We start from the raw sequence: 15513 nt of genomic DNA, 5'->3' as shown, positions 1-15513 counted from the left end.
GATACAAATGTCTTTTTCTGAAAAACCAACTTCTGCTCTTCTTCAAAGAGTCATAGTGCAATTGGAGTGTTATTTATGTTTAACAGTTGCATATTTTGCTCGAAATATGGCAAAATATTTTTAATAAGTGCTTCGAGACCTGCCTTACAGAGTGTGGTTGCACTACCCTGACAGTGTTCAGTGGTTCCTGGGTTGTAGAGCTGTGAACTGCTGGGACAACCTGCACCAGGAGCTGGTAAATTCATCAATAATAATGTATCAATTTAATTTAGCTGCCAGTGGGAGGTTGTCACAGCTTTTTGTTGGTTTGTGCACTCCAGGCTCCAGCCAAGAACTAAAGCCCTGTCAGTTCTAGCTGTATAATGTGCTTTAAAACTGTAGTTTATGACAAGAGTTTACCAGTTTTTCTTTTTACAAAGTCCCATTATGTGAAGTTACAACCCTATTTCCTTTGCCATTTCCTGATTTCTAACACACTTGAGCTTGGGAAGCTCCAGTCTATGGTAAAGATATTTTTTGATAAATATATAAAAGATCCAGCTATCATTCAGGTGCTGAAAAGAAAATTAATATGGTTGTATGCATTAGGTTTTAATTATACAGCAAACAATATTGCTCTGGCAATCTCAGGCAGGTTGTACCATGTTTGTCAGCCAACAGAAACATTTCCTTGCATGGAAAGCAGCCTGACAGTGCAGGGGATGGTGTCATCAGAGTGCTGATAGTATCTGCAGCCCTGTTCATGGTTTTGCCACACTGTATCTGAAAGAAATGATAAAATTATTATTATATTCCTGGAAAGCAGATAAGCAAATAAGATTTCCAGGTGTTGATGTAATTTCGTTACAGGAGCACTTTTATTTGATGAGTGGTTTTACATTGTGCTTTAAAAAATATTTAGCCATTTATCTGTGACAAATTACTGTTGCACACAGGAAACCAGGGAAAGTATAGTTTTGCCTGCTTTATAAAGCAGATGTTTAAAAGAAATATGGTAGTGCTTAAACAACACTGCTGATTTTTAGATTTAACCTTGTCCTTCCAAGGACAAATGTGTAAATGTGTAAATTGTTGCAAAACTAAGGGCCCAGCTTTCAGCCACCCTGGAAAATGAAATAAGAAGAAGGACAGATAAATGATGGTAGTTACAGTAATTTATTTCTTCTTTTGATGCTGTTACCTAACGTTGCTGTGTGACTGGCCTTTCCACTGAAGTCATTACAGGATTAGGCTCTCACAGTTCCTTCTCTGGCCCTTAAGAACATCACAAGCACCAATTAATTTTCTTCCTGTCCTGTGAAGATGTCTGGTAACAGATAATGAATATTCCTGTTTTTCCTTCCATGACTCGAATTGTTATTGGATTCAGTCTTTTCTGTTTTTATAAAAAAATTACAGGGACAGTGACACGCAATTTGGTGTTTTGTTGCACATAATAATTTCTTTTTCTGAAGTCATGGAAATTTAGAGAGACTCTAATGAATCAGCTTAACATTTGATTTAATAAGCTTAAAATACTGTGTGAAGTTTTCAGCATTATGATACATATATTTTTTGGACTATGGAATAGTTTTTTAGCTGCCATTCCAATACAGGGAAGAGGTGTCCCCTTGTCCTTGGGTTCCTTCCTGCAGGCAAGAAATCACCACTCATTTCTAGGTTTTGTGTGATCCATAGATCTCTTATACTCCTCACAACCCTTGCTGGCTTCCCTTGGACTTTCAGTGCACAGAAATGGCAGTGAAAAGAGGGATGTGAAATCTCTTTATATTTATCAAGCCATTAATTGCTAAATTAATTTTTCTGCCATAGTGTCAGCCAGGGTCAATTGAGTGCTCAGGGTCCTTGATGAATTGTCTGAATCCATGTTTGCCCTAAATACATGAAAGAGCCTTCCTAAAACTCCAATTTTGTTTTCTTTCTGGAGACAATGACATTGGAGGGCTGAGACACATGATGTATAAATATCACCAAGGACTGACATTGAAAGTGCAAGGAGAAAGGAGATGCTCCTAAAAGATACCAGTCAGAGCAAACTTATGTTTGGTAGGGAAGTGAAGAGAATGTCCTGGCATACTTGTTTGAAACTATGGCAAACAAGGGCCAGTGTGGAATACTGTTACTCTGATTTATTTTAAGCAGTATATGACAGTTCTATATAAAAAATTTTCCCCATACTTTCTGTTTAGAGCTCCAAGTCTAAATTTTATGCCTAAATTTGATGTACTAGTAAGACCCAATGGATGTTTTTGTGTTTCTTAGTAGAATGATATTTTTCATCCTGAGCCAAGCATTGAATATATAGCACACAATTTTTTTAGGTTTTATTTAAAAGTTATTAGCTTTTATGTTTTATACTCCTCAAACCATAACACAAAAACTTGGTTTATGATAAATCCACAGATAAAGTTAAATTTTACTAAACAAATCAAATATCAAGAAAGCAAAAATTATGCCAACTTACTTGAAAAGCATGGATCTGCATACAGATTTTGAAATTGGAATCTGAATGCTTAATACCTTTTCTGTATGAAAGTGTTACTTCCTTTATATCAGGTTGTGCCGTGTACATTTTAATCTGTTTGCTGTTTTTGATCTGTTTGTTGTTGTAAAATATTCAGTTCTTCTCTTTGCACCCCTTTGTTATTCTGTGACCATCTGCCCCTTTGTAGTTCTGTAATGCCTCTTGTGCACTGCATGTTTGATGTATTTAGGTACTGTAAAATGGATGAGAATGATGATTTGGCAGATCTTTTGTTTTACATCTAGCTCTTTCTGAAGGTGAGTATTTCCTGGTGATCCATGTCAGTCTTGCCTGCAGAAGGTGACATTCTTAAAATACAGTTCATATTTTTAATATCAGTAGTGTAAATGAACAGAAACAATGTCTGTATGGAATCTGCATGTGGTAAATATTGTGATTTCTGCATGGAAGCTGACTGTGGAGATTTTTTTCCAAAGTAATTCCATTGAATAACAAGGATGGAGAGAATTCATAGGCTTGAGTTAATTCAGCTTTTTCAAAAAACTCTAGAAAACTCTTTTTTACTCTTATTCCTTTTGCTCTAGAAGTATTCACATTACTCTATAAGTAAATTCTCTCAAGGCATGAAATACTAGGCATGGAAACTGGGGGCTCAGGACACAGCTCCTCCAGATATTCCAGTGTAAAAGACCAGAGCCTAGAATGGCTGTTGGTGCCAAAGAGGGAGCTGAAATTGAAGGTTAGAAATTGTAAGGTTAAGGTTATTAGAAAGTTAACAAATAATGATCAGGGTGGAGATACTCATCCCTCCTGAAAGCGTAAAAAGTTAAAAAAAAAAAAAAAAAGAAGCCCAAGAAGTTAAAATAGGCATGTCAGTAATTCAGCATGCATTAAACTGGTTTGCTATGAACAGAGGAAATAAATTATTTACCAAGAGGCATGGCTTTTAATGATGCATGATAATCTATTCCTGAAGATTGTCCTTATCATTAGGAGATGGGTTCTGCTGATGGCATTTTCTGCTCAAGGCATTAGGATTTCTTTGGGCAGCCACAGGAACAAATAAAGCTTTCAAATACACTTTAATAAATTTATAAGTTGAATTTATTGCCTCACAAAAGGACATCAAAACATAGGTTTTGACATGTCCTTACATCCTCCTGCATGTGATCTTGCAGATTACTAAGTGAATGTTAATTATTTCAATTTGTTTTCCCCAGCAATATTTGTAATGTGTGTACATAGTGATTCTAAAAGTTAAGGGTGTGTGCTCATCCACCCCACTCTCCCAGCAGTATCTGTCAATTAATGTCATATAAATGATGTTGGTGCAGATAAGCTTATACACCTAAGAACTGTTGTCTACAATATATATGGGAAAAATCATAGAAAAAGACATTTGAATAATGATTCACCAAATAGAAAATGGCAGTAAACTGTCATCCATAGCCTTTCAGCAAAATGAAAATGAACTGGTTTTGGCAGGGCTCCTTTTCACAGTAGCAGAAAGGCCTAGTGAAAAATATAAAATAAAAATTACTGCTGAAAATGTAACTCCTTCCCACAGATAAACTGAATATACTTTGAAAACAAGGAGAGGCAGTTCAGCTGTAGATCTCAAGAAGTTATAAGCTGGAGCAGGGTCACTTAATATCTGTGTCTTAGTGAAAGTAAAACTTTCATTTTGAAAGCAAATGTTATATTTGAACGATCAGTTGGATATACTAACAATAATTAATCAGCAAAGACTTTGAGCTGTATACAGCAGAAAGTAACTGATTGCTTTAGACAGAAACCACTAAAGTCATGTCTGTAGTCTTGAGTAAGAGCTTGGAGGGAACTGATTTTATTCCAGTCCTGTCTGAACTCACCACACCAAGGTGTTTCAGGGATTAGTGCTGTGGGTGCTTGGTGGGCAGCCCCGGGCAGGGAACAAGACAGGGCAGCTTCACAAACCCATGGAGAGGGCACAGACCAATGTCAGGGGATGGCAGCCTCTGGTGCTGGGCTCACACCTGCCCCTTCTTCTGCCCAGAAATCCTGAGTGTCCTGGGCCTAATGGGGCTTGACCCAGGAGAGAAGGAGCACATCTTAATGTGCAGATCTAATTAACAATGGTCAGAAACAGCCGATCTCGGTTTTGGTGCTCTATCCAATGTCTGTTCCCACTGGTGATCCCATAGCACTCCTGGGCACTCTGGCACAGTCAGGCTGGACAGGCCCTTGCTGCACAGAGCTGCTGCTGGAGCTGTGGAATGCACATTTTGGTAATTGCTACCCCACTGCACAGAGATAGCCATGAGTGGGTGCTACCAGTTTGCCTTTCCCCATCAAGGGCCCAATGCTCCTTGCTCAAGGAAAATTCCTGCTAGGACTTTTTGGTTTTGCCCTCGAGTAATAATTCTAGTGTTCAGCCTGTGAGGTTTTTTTCCCCTAAAAGAAGGGGTGACAATGGTGTGTACAAATCTTCTGTATTTAAAGATATGATGTTACTTAACCTTTTTATGTCTCTTTACATCTGTTACACTTTACACCCAGCTGTGAGCTGCTGTCCCTGCTTATTTGTACACTTGAAGTAGTTTTAGTTCTCTTTAGATTCTGCTGATTTGTGGGTTGGTATGGTTACCACTGTGTGAAACCTCTCCTGCAAGTCTGGTGCCCAACACTGTACTCATGTGAGTACATTTTTGTTATTATGTGGCTGTTCTCTGTGAATAAATGAGTCTGGGATGTCTGGTTGGCAGTTCTACATATAGAATTAGCTTAGCACTTTCCACATAGCAGACCCTGTGTGCAGTGAGCTCTGTATGCAGGAGATTCACTCTCCCTCCCACTGCATTTGCAGTGACACAAAAGGGCAGGAATATGGCTAGCAAAGGATTTGTGTCCTGCTTTATGTTCTGATATCAAAAGCACCTGTTTGTTTCCCATCATCAATGCCTAGAGAGACGCAGGAATTTCAGCAACACTCCTGCTGCTGTGCAGGCCCCCTGATGAAATGTCCCTGGCCTTTAGCATGGGAAAGCTTTCAGCTGGTAGGAGGTGGTGGAGGTGTCTCTAGTTATTATATCTGTGAGTATATAGAGAAAAGGGAGAGTGTACCAAAAGAATTTCAACAAATTGCCTTAGGATTTTTGGTTAATATGACCCTGTCTGTAATTGAAGGTGTGAGAACCAGGGAGATGTAATTGAGTCCCAGCAGGCACTCCCTGCTGCCACTTCCACCTTGTTGCATCAAGCCATTCCTGAGTGATGCACACCAGCAGGGGTTATTTCACTCTGCTGAAGAAAGAAAAATCTGGCATGATTACCCCAGACTATTGAAGCATGAATTCAAGCCCTGCATTTTATATGCTTCTGCCTCAACAACCATTGATGATGATGGTGTTGTGCCTGAACAGAGAAATGAGATCATCTTTCTGCTAGGAGACAAGGAATTTTTGAGCAACAGAAATAAACCCTGAATTTTATACAGTGGGTTAGTTATCACTAAAAGTAAATGAGATTATGTAAATTAGTCTCCATAAAATGCTTTATTTTGCAAGTGATGTCTCTATTGTGCTGCAAATGCAGCACCACTGCCCAAAATACTTTCAAATGTCAGATCCAGGTCATTTTATCAAACCAGATTGAAATACGTGTTTCAAAGTTAGCTCTTAGCACAGGCATTTGTGAAACCAAATATTTACAGAGCTTAAGTCCACTTACTGCAATTAATGTGCAGTTTCTTGAGTCTGTCAGCTTCAGAGGCTGCTGGCCTGAGTGCTGGGTTGATGACAGGGAGGCCAGTTCAGGCCACCAGTCTGACCACGTCAGTCCCTGTGCTGCCTACAGAGCTGAAAGCTTTTCTTTATTGCCCTGGACCCACCCTTCCCTCTCCACAACCATGAAATGCTGCACAAGCAGCCGTCTTAGTCCTCCTTTCAGGAGATCAGCCAATGCCTGTGTATCTTTACCTAAATATTCAAGTATCTTTTTGTCCAGGTGGCTTTGTCAGAAGCTTTAAAGAGCCAACATCTCTCCCTCTTCTCACCCCCATCATCTTTTTCAAATTGCTTATTTCTTGGCCAAGAAAAAGAGATGCTTTTGTTTTGCCAACAGGAAATTCATTACTTTCCAATTCTATTAAATTATCCTTTCTTATTCATGGCATTCCCCTAAAAAGGAGTATGTACATATTTGTCTGAGTGATACCCCTTCATTGTGGATGAGATAGAAAAAAAATACCCTAGAGCCAGATTCTTCCCTCCCCTGAAGAAAATTACCTTCTCACGTTTTATAGTTCCTGATTTTTAAATATTTTTTTAGATATTTTTAAAACAAGTTTTAAAAATAAAATTGAAATTTTTAAATATCATGGAAATGAGCACCCTTGCATCTCCCCCTACTGATAAATGGCAGCAGCCTGTAGCAAGGCAGCATCTGACTTCTGTGCAGCACTAAAGGGAAAGGTCAGAATCAGCTGTGTATGTAAAACTAGGTTTAATTCTCTGCATGCAGCTGTTTCAATGTGAAGTCAAAGAGCAGTTCAGCCATGGGTGAAGTTCTGTTCAAAGTATCAGCCTTGCCAGCTGATTAATTTAAAAATTATTTTGTTCACTTCACTCTATATAATAACAGCAACTTTTGTTTTACTTCACCCTCATGCATCACATCTCCTTTGAATTAATAAGAAATACCTGAAGGACTATAAATGAAAAGCACATGAATATTTAGTAAAAGCCAGCAAGGCTTGCTACTTCTCATTTCCTCCTCTGCCATGATAGCTTTCTCCAGAGATGCTGCCTGTGGGAAGTGAGTCATGAGCACGCTGCCTCAATCAGGTGGAAAGGACAGGCTCTAATCCTCTCTCTGAGAGAAGCTTAAACCTGGCATTCCTTAACCCAAATGGTTTCTTATTGACTTGTGGAATTACTCTGGTTATTTTTTAGAGTGATTATCTTTCAGAGAGGTCTTTAGAGCTCTCTCTCTCACTGGCATTTTTGTGAGGAGATGGCCTCCTGCAGGATCTGGTCCTGGATGGGAGGTGAAGGGGAGCAAATGCAAAGCAAGCACTGGCATTCTTCAGCTTCATTACAGTGCCATCAGATGGAACAGGATCATCCCCATGTGCCAGGCTGAAATGCTGTTGAATTAAGTCTTCAGCTGTAAAAGATGAAGTGCCTGCCCCTTAGCATTTGCAGCAGAAAACTGTGTAACTTCTGCAACACAGCATTAAAAAACCTCCAGCATCTCTGTAGTTGTATGTAAACAGCTTAACATTTAAATTTACTCATGTCATCTAAATACTAAATTTTTTCTCTGACATGTTTAAAGACTAAAACAGCTAGTAAAAATAAATAAGATGCCCCCTGGAGAGATTATGTCTTTATAATTCTAAACAAACAGTGTATATCACCAAATTGTAATATTATTTTGAAAAATGGAGACTTTCTGTTATTCTATTCTACTGTCTTCAGGCAATATTTTTATTGCTAATTGTTTGACTGTCTTAAAATATTTTTGTCCTCTGTGAATTTTATAACACTTTCCACTTGAGAAAGGGTATTATTGAGTGGTTCAATACATTTCCCCTTAAGAGCATATTAACTAGGGAATATCTTCAAGTGAAATTTTCCAATAAATAAAGGAGTTGCAAATTCATGGAAAATGAAATTGCTCTAGCCTTTTTTTAAAGTTTAACTTAAGCCCTGTTGCAATATTAAAGTGAATAGCATTAGGACAAGGGGTAACTGCTTAAACTGAATGAAGGCAATTTACATCAACAGTAGGAAGAAATTCTTCCCTTTGAGGGTGGTGAGGCCCTGGTACTCGTTGCCCAGAGCAGCTGTGGCTGCCACATGCCTGGAAGTGTCCAAGGCCAAGCTGAACAGGGCTTGGAACAATCTGGGATAGTGGAAGGTGTCCCTGCCCACTGCAGGAACATGGAATGGGATGAGCTTTGAGGAGCGTCCCAACCCAAACCCTTCTATGATTAACATGTTAGTCAAAACAAGCTTAACTTTAAATACTGAATTGTGTGTACTTAGAATACAGTCCAAAAGATCCTTGCTTGCCCCTAACACTATGTATTGATACTCAGATAAACTGGAATGTGTTGGTCCTTGTAGCAGAGGGGGTTTCTCATTTGGAGCTGGGGAATCACACCAAAAGTTGTAATAATGTTGGCATGTGAGATGTTGTGGGGGGAGAATATAGAATACGCTTGTTAGTTGTCTTGAGTTTTATGTCATTCATGGAATCTTAGGTTTATGGGGTAGTTAAGGTTGAAAAAGACTTTTGGAGGCCATTTTATCAAATCTCCTCATCAAAGAGCATGATTTTAATACTTTTATTATCATTCAATTCTGATTCAGGGATTGATCCTAATAATGAACTAAACTGGATAGACGGTCCAATACATTGTCTTGAGATTGGGGCAGTGAGATAGAGGATTAAGTTTCTGTTTCTGATCTGTGAGGACTTCTAGGTTCTGTTGCAGGAGCAAATTTCCAGCATCACAGGAGTCTGTGTGTGATATTGTTAAGGGAGAGCCCAGAAGTGGGGTTCTGTGTGTTTGGACATGGCCAATGAACTGTGACTGGGAAAGGAAGGATTTTAGAACGGGCTACCAGAATTTTCTTTTTACTGAAACTTAATACTTAAATGTGAAATTGCTTCATTATTGCAAGCTAGTTTCTGTTTGTAGATAAAAGAAATTTTGAGATCTGTATAGAAGAGCACTAATTAAATGAGAAGAACGGACTCTTCCCTTATGGGAAGTGTCAAAAATACTGCTTAATTTTTGATTAAATCATAAAAGCTCTGAAAGTTGAGATGTAAGGTGGTAGGGATTTGCCATGACTTCTTTGCACCTCTACCTTGTTTTCAAAGCAGCACTCCAATCTTTGGTGTATTTTCTATGTCACTGTGCTAATCTGCAGTATCAAGACTTTGCTCAAAATGCCTGAGAGTTTGTCAATCAGTGTTTTTTTTCTGCTTTATCTGCATTTGATAGGGAATTTTCCAAAGAAAGGGAAAAAGCCAAGGCCCGAGGGGACTTCCAGAAGCTACGTGAAAAACAGCAGCTTGAAGAAGACCTGAAGGGATATTTAGACTGGATTACCCAGGCAGAAGACATTGACCCCGAGAATGATGAAGAGGCTGATGAAGAAGGCAAAAGGAACAGTACGTATTCCTTCCTCTGTACTTCTGTGGGGACAGTTTGGCTCCTCCTGCACTGCAGGGAAGGCAGCCTGGCCAGTGCTTTCCCTTTCCCAGCTTGCAGAAGTGTTGGTTAGCAGAGCAATTGGCTGTCAATGTGGAGATGCTGAGTCATGGAAGGTAATTTGGAATCTTACAACAAAATTCTGCTTGGGGTGTCCATGTATGAATCACTGTCTGCATTCAGTCACTGCTGAGATTTATAAACTTTGCTTTATTTGTGTTCTGGAAAGAGTTAGTGCAGAGAAGCCATATGCCATTAAGTCTCATTGTAAATCCTTAGAATGTGTTTTCCTGTGGGTGCATGCAAGGAAAACAATAATGATATAAAGTGCTTAAAAATATGACCAAAGTTACAGTCAAGAAATAGCCTTGTGCTAATACTGAGGATGCTTTGTTGTTGTTGTTGAATTAGGAAAACAACAGTCTGTGTCTTTCTTTTTGATACTCAGAATACAATAGAGAACATTTTTTACTACCTGTCTTAACTGGGTGTGCAATAAATGAAATCTTGTGGGATTTTCATTTGACACTAAGAAATACAATTTATGATGTATTTATTTAACAGTAGGTTGTTAAAACCAGTTGATTTATCTGGCAGTTTGATATTGAAGTATGATAGACAGTATACTATCTCTGTGTTGCAGTGACAGTAGCAGTTTTTCAGAATCTTTCAATTTCAGAATTTTATGAGTCCTTTAGTTCACAATAAAAGCCAAGTATGGGAGTATGGGACTGTGTTACTGACTGGAAGGGCACTGATTTTATGAGGGGATGCAAGGGAAATTGTGGGTTGGTGTTGATTCGTGCACCTCTGGAAAGGAATAATTTATGTCTATTGGAAAATGTGTTGCACAAATAGGATTTTCGTATCGAACAGAGCAAAAAAAGCCAGAACTCACAATACTTAAGTTATTGCTACTAATGTGTGGAAGGAGTGCATAAACTCTGGGTTTGAGTACCAGTATAAAATCCTAAGCCTGAGATGTAAAAGATGGCACATTTTATGGAGTAAATATGTTTGTACAAGGCTGCTGTGTAGAATTGTACGTGATGCTGAGTTTGCACAGTGTTGGATGACTGAGTTGTCAGCTGTGGTGCCAGTGGACTGGGCTTACACATGAAATCCCAGGAACCTTTTTTTGTCCTGTTCAAATTGGGTGTCTGTTAATAGGCTGCAAAACCCCCCCATTTGCTCTGGCATTCCTTAAACAGCTTTGAGGTCATACAGATAAAAAATACTTTGCATATCTACTGAGTTTGAAAGAACTTTTATGTCTAAGCTGTTAACTTAGGCATAATTTTTGGCTAAGTTAAAGGTTGTAGAAGACTTGCAGAGTGAAAATAGAAGGAAAGTAATTAAAAGAGCTTTAAGAGAAATGCCAAGAATTTAATTTCAGGCAGACATATATGCTTTTGTGTGGAAATTTACAGTGAATAGGCAATCTCCTAGCACTCCTGGATTTATGCACATGTCCTAAATATGTGGCTTGGTATTCCAGTGTTAATATCAATTGCAACAGCCTGCAAAGCAGGAAGGGTTGCTGAGATGCTCCATCTCCTTGCATTTCAGATATTTTTAGGTAATAAATTTAGATGAAATATATTGGTGATGTTTTTTTCTTGAGCCATCTTGGAAACATGAAGTAGAGCTGGGTCCCAAGATAGTCAAAATAATAATTTTCAGGCTTCTAGGCAACTGTGTCCCTGCTTTGAATATCTAAACCTCTGGGTGATCCAGATTGCTACTGGTTTATGGAGATGGATGATGACCATGGTATTCCTCAATGATGTAGAAGAGCTCTGGGTTTGGGATACACAAGATTTCTTTGGCAGGCAAAGAGAGAGATTTCAAAGACGGTTAAGTCAGTGATTAAGTTTCTCATGTAATTGTTTAAAATTGTAGTTGAGATTCCTACAATGCCCTCTCAACATTTGAAAATTCCTAATCAGAGAAGTCATTAAGTAATTTATTTATAAATCCTATGCATTTCTACATCTCTGCTGCTGATATGGACAGGTATTCAATGCTGCTGAATAACAATAACTTTTAATTACTAGAATTGTAAACATGCCTTTAGTGAAAGTTGGAAATCTTTATTATTGATTATCCTGAAGCCAATGAAAAAAAAACTTCCATTGCCTTCAAAGCACTGCGAATTTAGCTCAGAATGCGAGGAGCCGTGAGAGGTGAGGGGTTTAGCTGTGACAGTCGTGCTGCCGGTGATGTCAGTCTGTTCTGCCTAACCTTGCCTGTGTTGTGTGTACGGACACGTTTTTGTTTTTTGCGTTGCGACTGCTGCCACCTCCCGCGTCACTGCTGGGATTACATGTGCTTCCCCAGGGCTTACACTGGCTGACTTAATGGAAGACAAGAAGAAAAGCAGACTTAGCTGCTTTGGCCGTTCTTCCAATAAACATGGTAAAACGTGCTTGGATTTGCAGTTGAACTTTTCTTTTGTGCCCATACTGCATTGGATGTGGTAACTTTTGGGAGCACAGACTGTTTGCATTTCTCTAACCCAGGCACAGCCCTCTAGCATGGAATCCCTTGTGCATGCAGACCTTCCTCCTGGTTGAAGTGCATGTTTGAAATAGAGGTGCTCTGTTCTACCTCCCTAAAACAGTGTTTAATCCATTCACATTTCCCCTGAAGTGTCTTTGTCTGTGGCTGTTCTTGAAGAATAGGTTTTCTTTTTCAGAAATCAGGTAACCCAGATCAAAAGTGTATTTTAAATCTAGGCATGAAGAAAGTAATAAAAGTGTTTTACAAGTCTTTTAATCCATCATAGTGTAAGCTTAGAACAGCATGATAATACTATTTACTTTTGATACTTATGATGTAGAATCCAACAAAACACAACAAGCTTTTACTGTATCTCCTTTTGTTGTTGATGGTTTTGTTTCTGTGGTTTGTTTTATTCACTTTTCCCCACCCACAATGAAGATGGAGGTTTATAGTATGGTAATTATTTTCAAATCTGCCTGTTTTAATACTGGCAAATGTCCTGTTTTGACATGAGCACAGTTGCAGTAGTTAGGAGATCCAGTTTTAGTGCTATCTGTAACTAAGTTATTTGACCAACTGGATTTCTTGCTGTCCTAACAGTTCGTATTGTGGCCCAGACTGAGGCTGGTACTCTCATCCAGTTACTTTAGAGAATGCAGAATTCTAATCAGAAATTGCTGGGACCTGATAGACTAATTTTGTTCAAACAGTGAGTCTGCTTGAAATTGTTTGTGCAGCTGTTGCATATAGATATATACATATCGCTGTCTGATAGCTCCCTCAGCTCTGCGTGCTGAAATAGTTTTCCTATAAAAATTGTGAGAAGGCAATAACAATTTTACTTTGAACTAGCCCTCAGATGAGCAGATTCAGGTTCTGATGTCTGTGAGGACCAGCCTGGCACTGCCTGGTACCTGCTGTCACCTGCTGGCAGTGGCTGCTGTGCCATGCCTGGTGCCTGACCTTGCAAGCCAGAGACATCCCAAACTCATGGGCACTGACTTGGATTCCTCTGCCTGGCCGGGCAGGTGCACCTTTTGGTAGGGTTTTTCCAAAGTACAAATTAATGGCCTAAGTTCTCAGTGTCATCCTTCAGTCTACAATTGGTTGGTTCAGTGGTGCCACTACAACAAAACCCAATTTATTTGCTCTCTTTCCACTGCTATGCAGCCAGCCTTATATTGCTTTTCCATTTGCCTATAAAAACAGAGAGCCCATAAGAATGATCTACAGCAACATTAAGTCTGCACTATGAAAAAAAGATATCTTGCTACACTATCATGGAGAACATCTTCCAAGCAGACTCTCCTTAAACTGAATTTACCCCAAGAAGCTTCACAGTCAGAAGAGATAGTGCCACTTCTTTCTGAAGTGTTTTCTGGGCATACTGCAGACTTGGGAAAATTTGAGATGAATTTGCAATGATAATGTTGCCACTTCGGGGATTTTTTTTCCCACTCTGTTTTCCCGTTTGACTACCTCAAAGATTTGGTATAAAGGATTCACAAAATTCATGTACTAATTTGAGAAAGAATTAGGAATAATTTGGAACCAACAATTCAAGGAATTGATTGGCTGTTACTAGCAAACAGAACATGTAATTTTTTGTAAGAGTGATCTAAAATGTTGCCAGTTTAATATAATGCCAAGATTCTGTGCAGTAGCCAATACTGATGAGCTGGGCAGATCACTCCTCTTCTGCAGCACTCTTCCTTCAGCACAGTTAAACAATAGGCTGCCCAACATGCACCAGTGTGAAAATGCACAGTTGATGTTGAAACAGGTTAAAGTTTTAATAATTTACATTAGAGAGGAAAACATTTCCAACAATAATACTTGAAACTACAGTAATTCAGGCTGTAATTTAGTCTGCTTCTGGATTCTACAGTGACACTGAATTGTTGTATATCAGGATTATGGAATTTATTTCTTCTAACTGTAGCTGGCAAGGGCAGAGCATTGCTGATAGACAGTGTCTTGCTCTTCACTATGCATTAGTTAGGTTACATCCTGAAGTGGAGTTGGAAATCCTGCTCCAAAGTCTGAAAACTCCATAGACTACCTCGTGAACACAATGGATTGTTTTTCTCATGTTATATTCTTATCCACAGAAGCAAAAAGTAGTAGTTGATATATTTGACCTGTTTTCTATCCACTCAGGAAAGTATTAAGCTGCATGCTGTATGGGTTGCTTATATTGTCTAATGCAAGCATTCTTTTGTTTGAAACCAGTTAGTTCAATTGAAGAGATTATTGAATCTAGAAATCTAGATAATCTTTCCAGAAGAATGCCAGTAAAACAAGGGCAAAAGGTGAATCAAGAAAAGACAAAAATTTGGCATCTTCCTTTCAATACTGGGGTGCCAGTTTACAGATCTCAGAGCTGACCCTGCTGAGATCAGTATCCCAAAATTCTCTCAAAGTTGTGTGCTGTGTTTGCTTCATGGACACCACCTGCCTTTATGGAGCTGTGGCCATGGAGCTGAGCTGTTTTGGGAGCTGGCAGGCTGCTTGCATTAACAGAGTGGATGTGGACATGCAGTGCTGCTCTTTTCTTCTGCCTAAGGACCTGATGACTTGCTGGCATTGCTGGAGCTGGACTTCCACACGGTGCCTTTCTCAGTACTTCTGTCGAGTTTCAATTTTGACATATAAATTACATTATAATGGCAGCTGAGTTTCTAATGTGAATTGGTTCTTTTTTCTTCCCCTCTTCTGTTTGTAATACAGCACCTGCAAGTCACTGATAGAGATGCAGCAAGAGCCCTGTGGTGTCTAAAACACAGTTATATTCTGATGTATTTAATAATTAACAGAACTGAAATTCACTTCAGTAGGGACAAAGATATTTTTACTTTGTTTTTCTTCAAAAAATCTTATTCAAAAGGGGCTGGTATTTCTTATTGTGGGCTAAAATATAAAGTCAGGGTAGATTTGAGTTAAAATTACAGTACTTCACTTTATATGCACTTGCATTACTTGCATTAGATGTAGCTTTTTTGTCACTCAGTGGAGTGACACTTTGTGAAGAGTTGGATTCTAGGTACCTTTTTTTCCAGGGGACAGAAGCGTTGATAAATTTGAAATACAAGTGTGGGACACATTGCACATATGCAATAATCATGGAAGTAGGCCTAGCTGCGTTTTCCTGGCAGCTCTTAATGGTATGTGAAACAAGACTTCAGCACTCTTATTTTGCAGTTGCTTATCACAAGTGCTGAAATGCTCATCATTAGGTGACTGCAATGCTATGTTTTCTAACAGCAAAGTCACCTGGCACAAGGCAAACAGTTCAGTTATTTACCAGACAGGGTAT

General features: G+C 39.0%; 1 protein-coding gene across 18 annotated transcripts in view; it reads left to right on the top strand.

Moving 5' to 3' along the window:
* CACNA1D (calcium voltage-gated channel subunit alpha1 D) overlaps positions 1–15513 on the top strand; it is a 168197-nt gene that overhangs the window by 80902 nt on the left and 71782 nt on the right. For all 18 annotated transcript variants that reach the window (XM_074549904.1, XM_074549912.1, XM_074549909.1 and 15 more), the window contains exon 9: positions 9483–9652. In XM_074549904.1, the coding sequence (XP_074406005.1) occupies positions 9483–9652 (170 nt within the window). The remainder of the gene's footprint in view (positions 1–9482; positions 9653–15513) is intronic.

Source organism: Zonotrichia albicollis, chromosome 12 (genome assembly GCF_047830755.1).
Source record: "Zonotrichia albicollis isolate bZonAlb1 chromosome 12, bZonAlb1.hap1, whole genome shotgun sequence".
Taxonomy (NCBI): domain Eukaryota; kingdom Metazoa; phylum Chordata; class Aves; order Passeriformes; family Passerellidae; genus Zonotrichia; species Zonotrichia albicollis.
The sequence above is the reverse complement of the archived record's forward strand: the minus strand, read 5'-3'. Positions and strand labels throughout refer to the sequence as shown.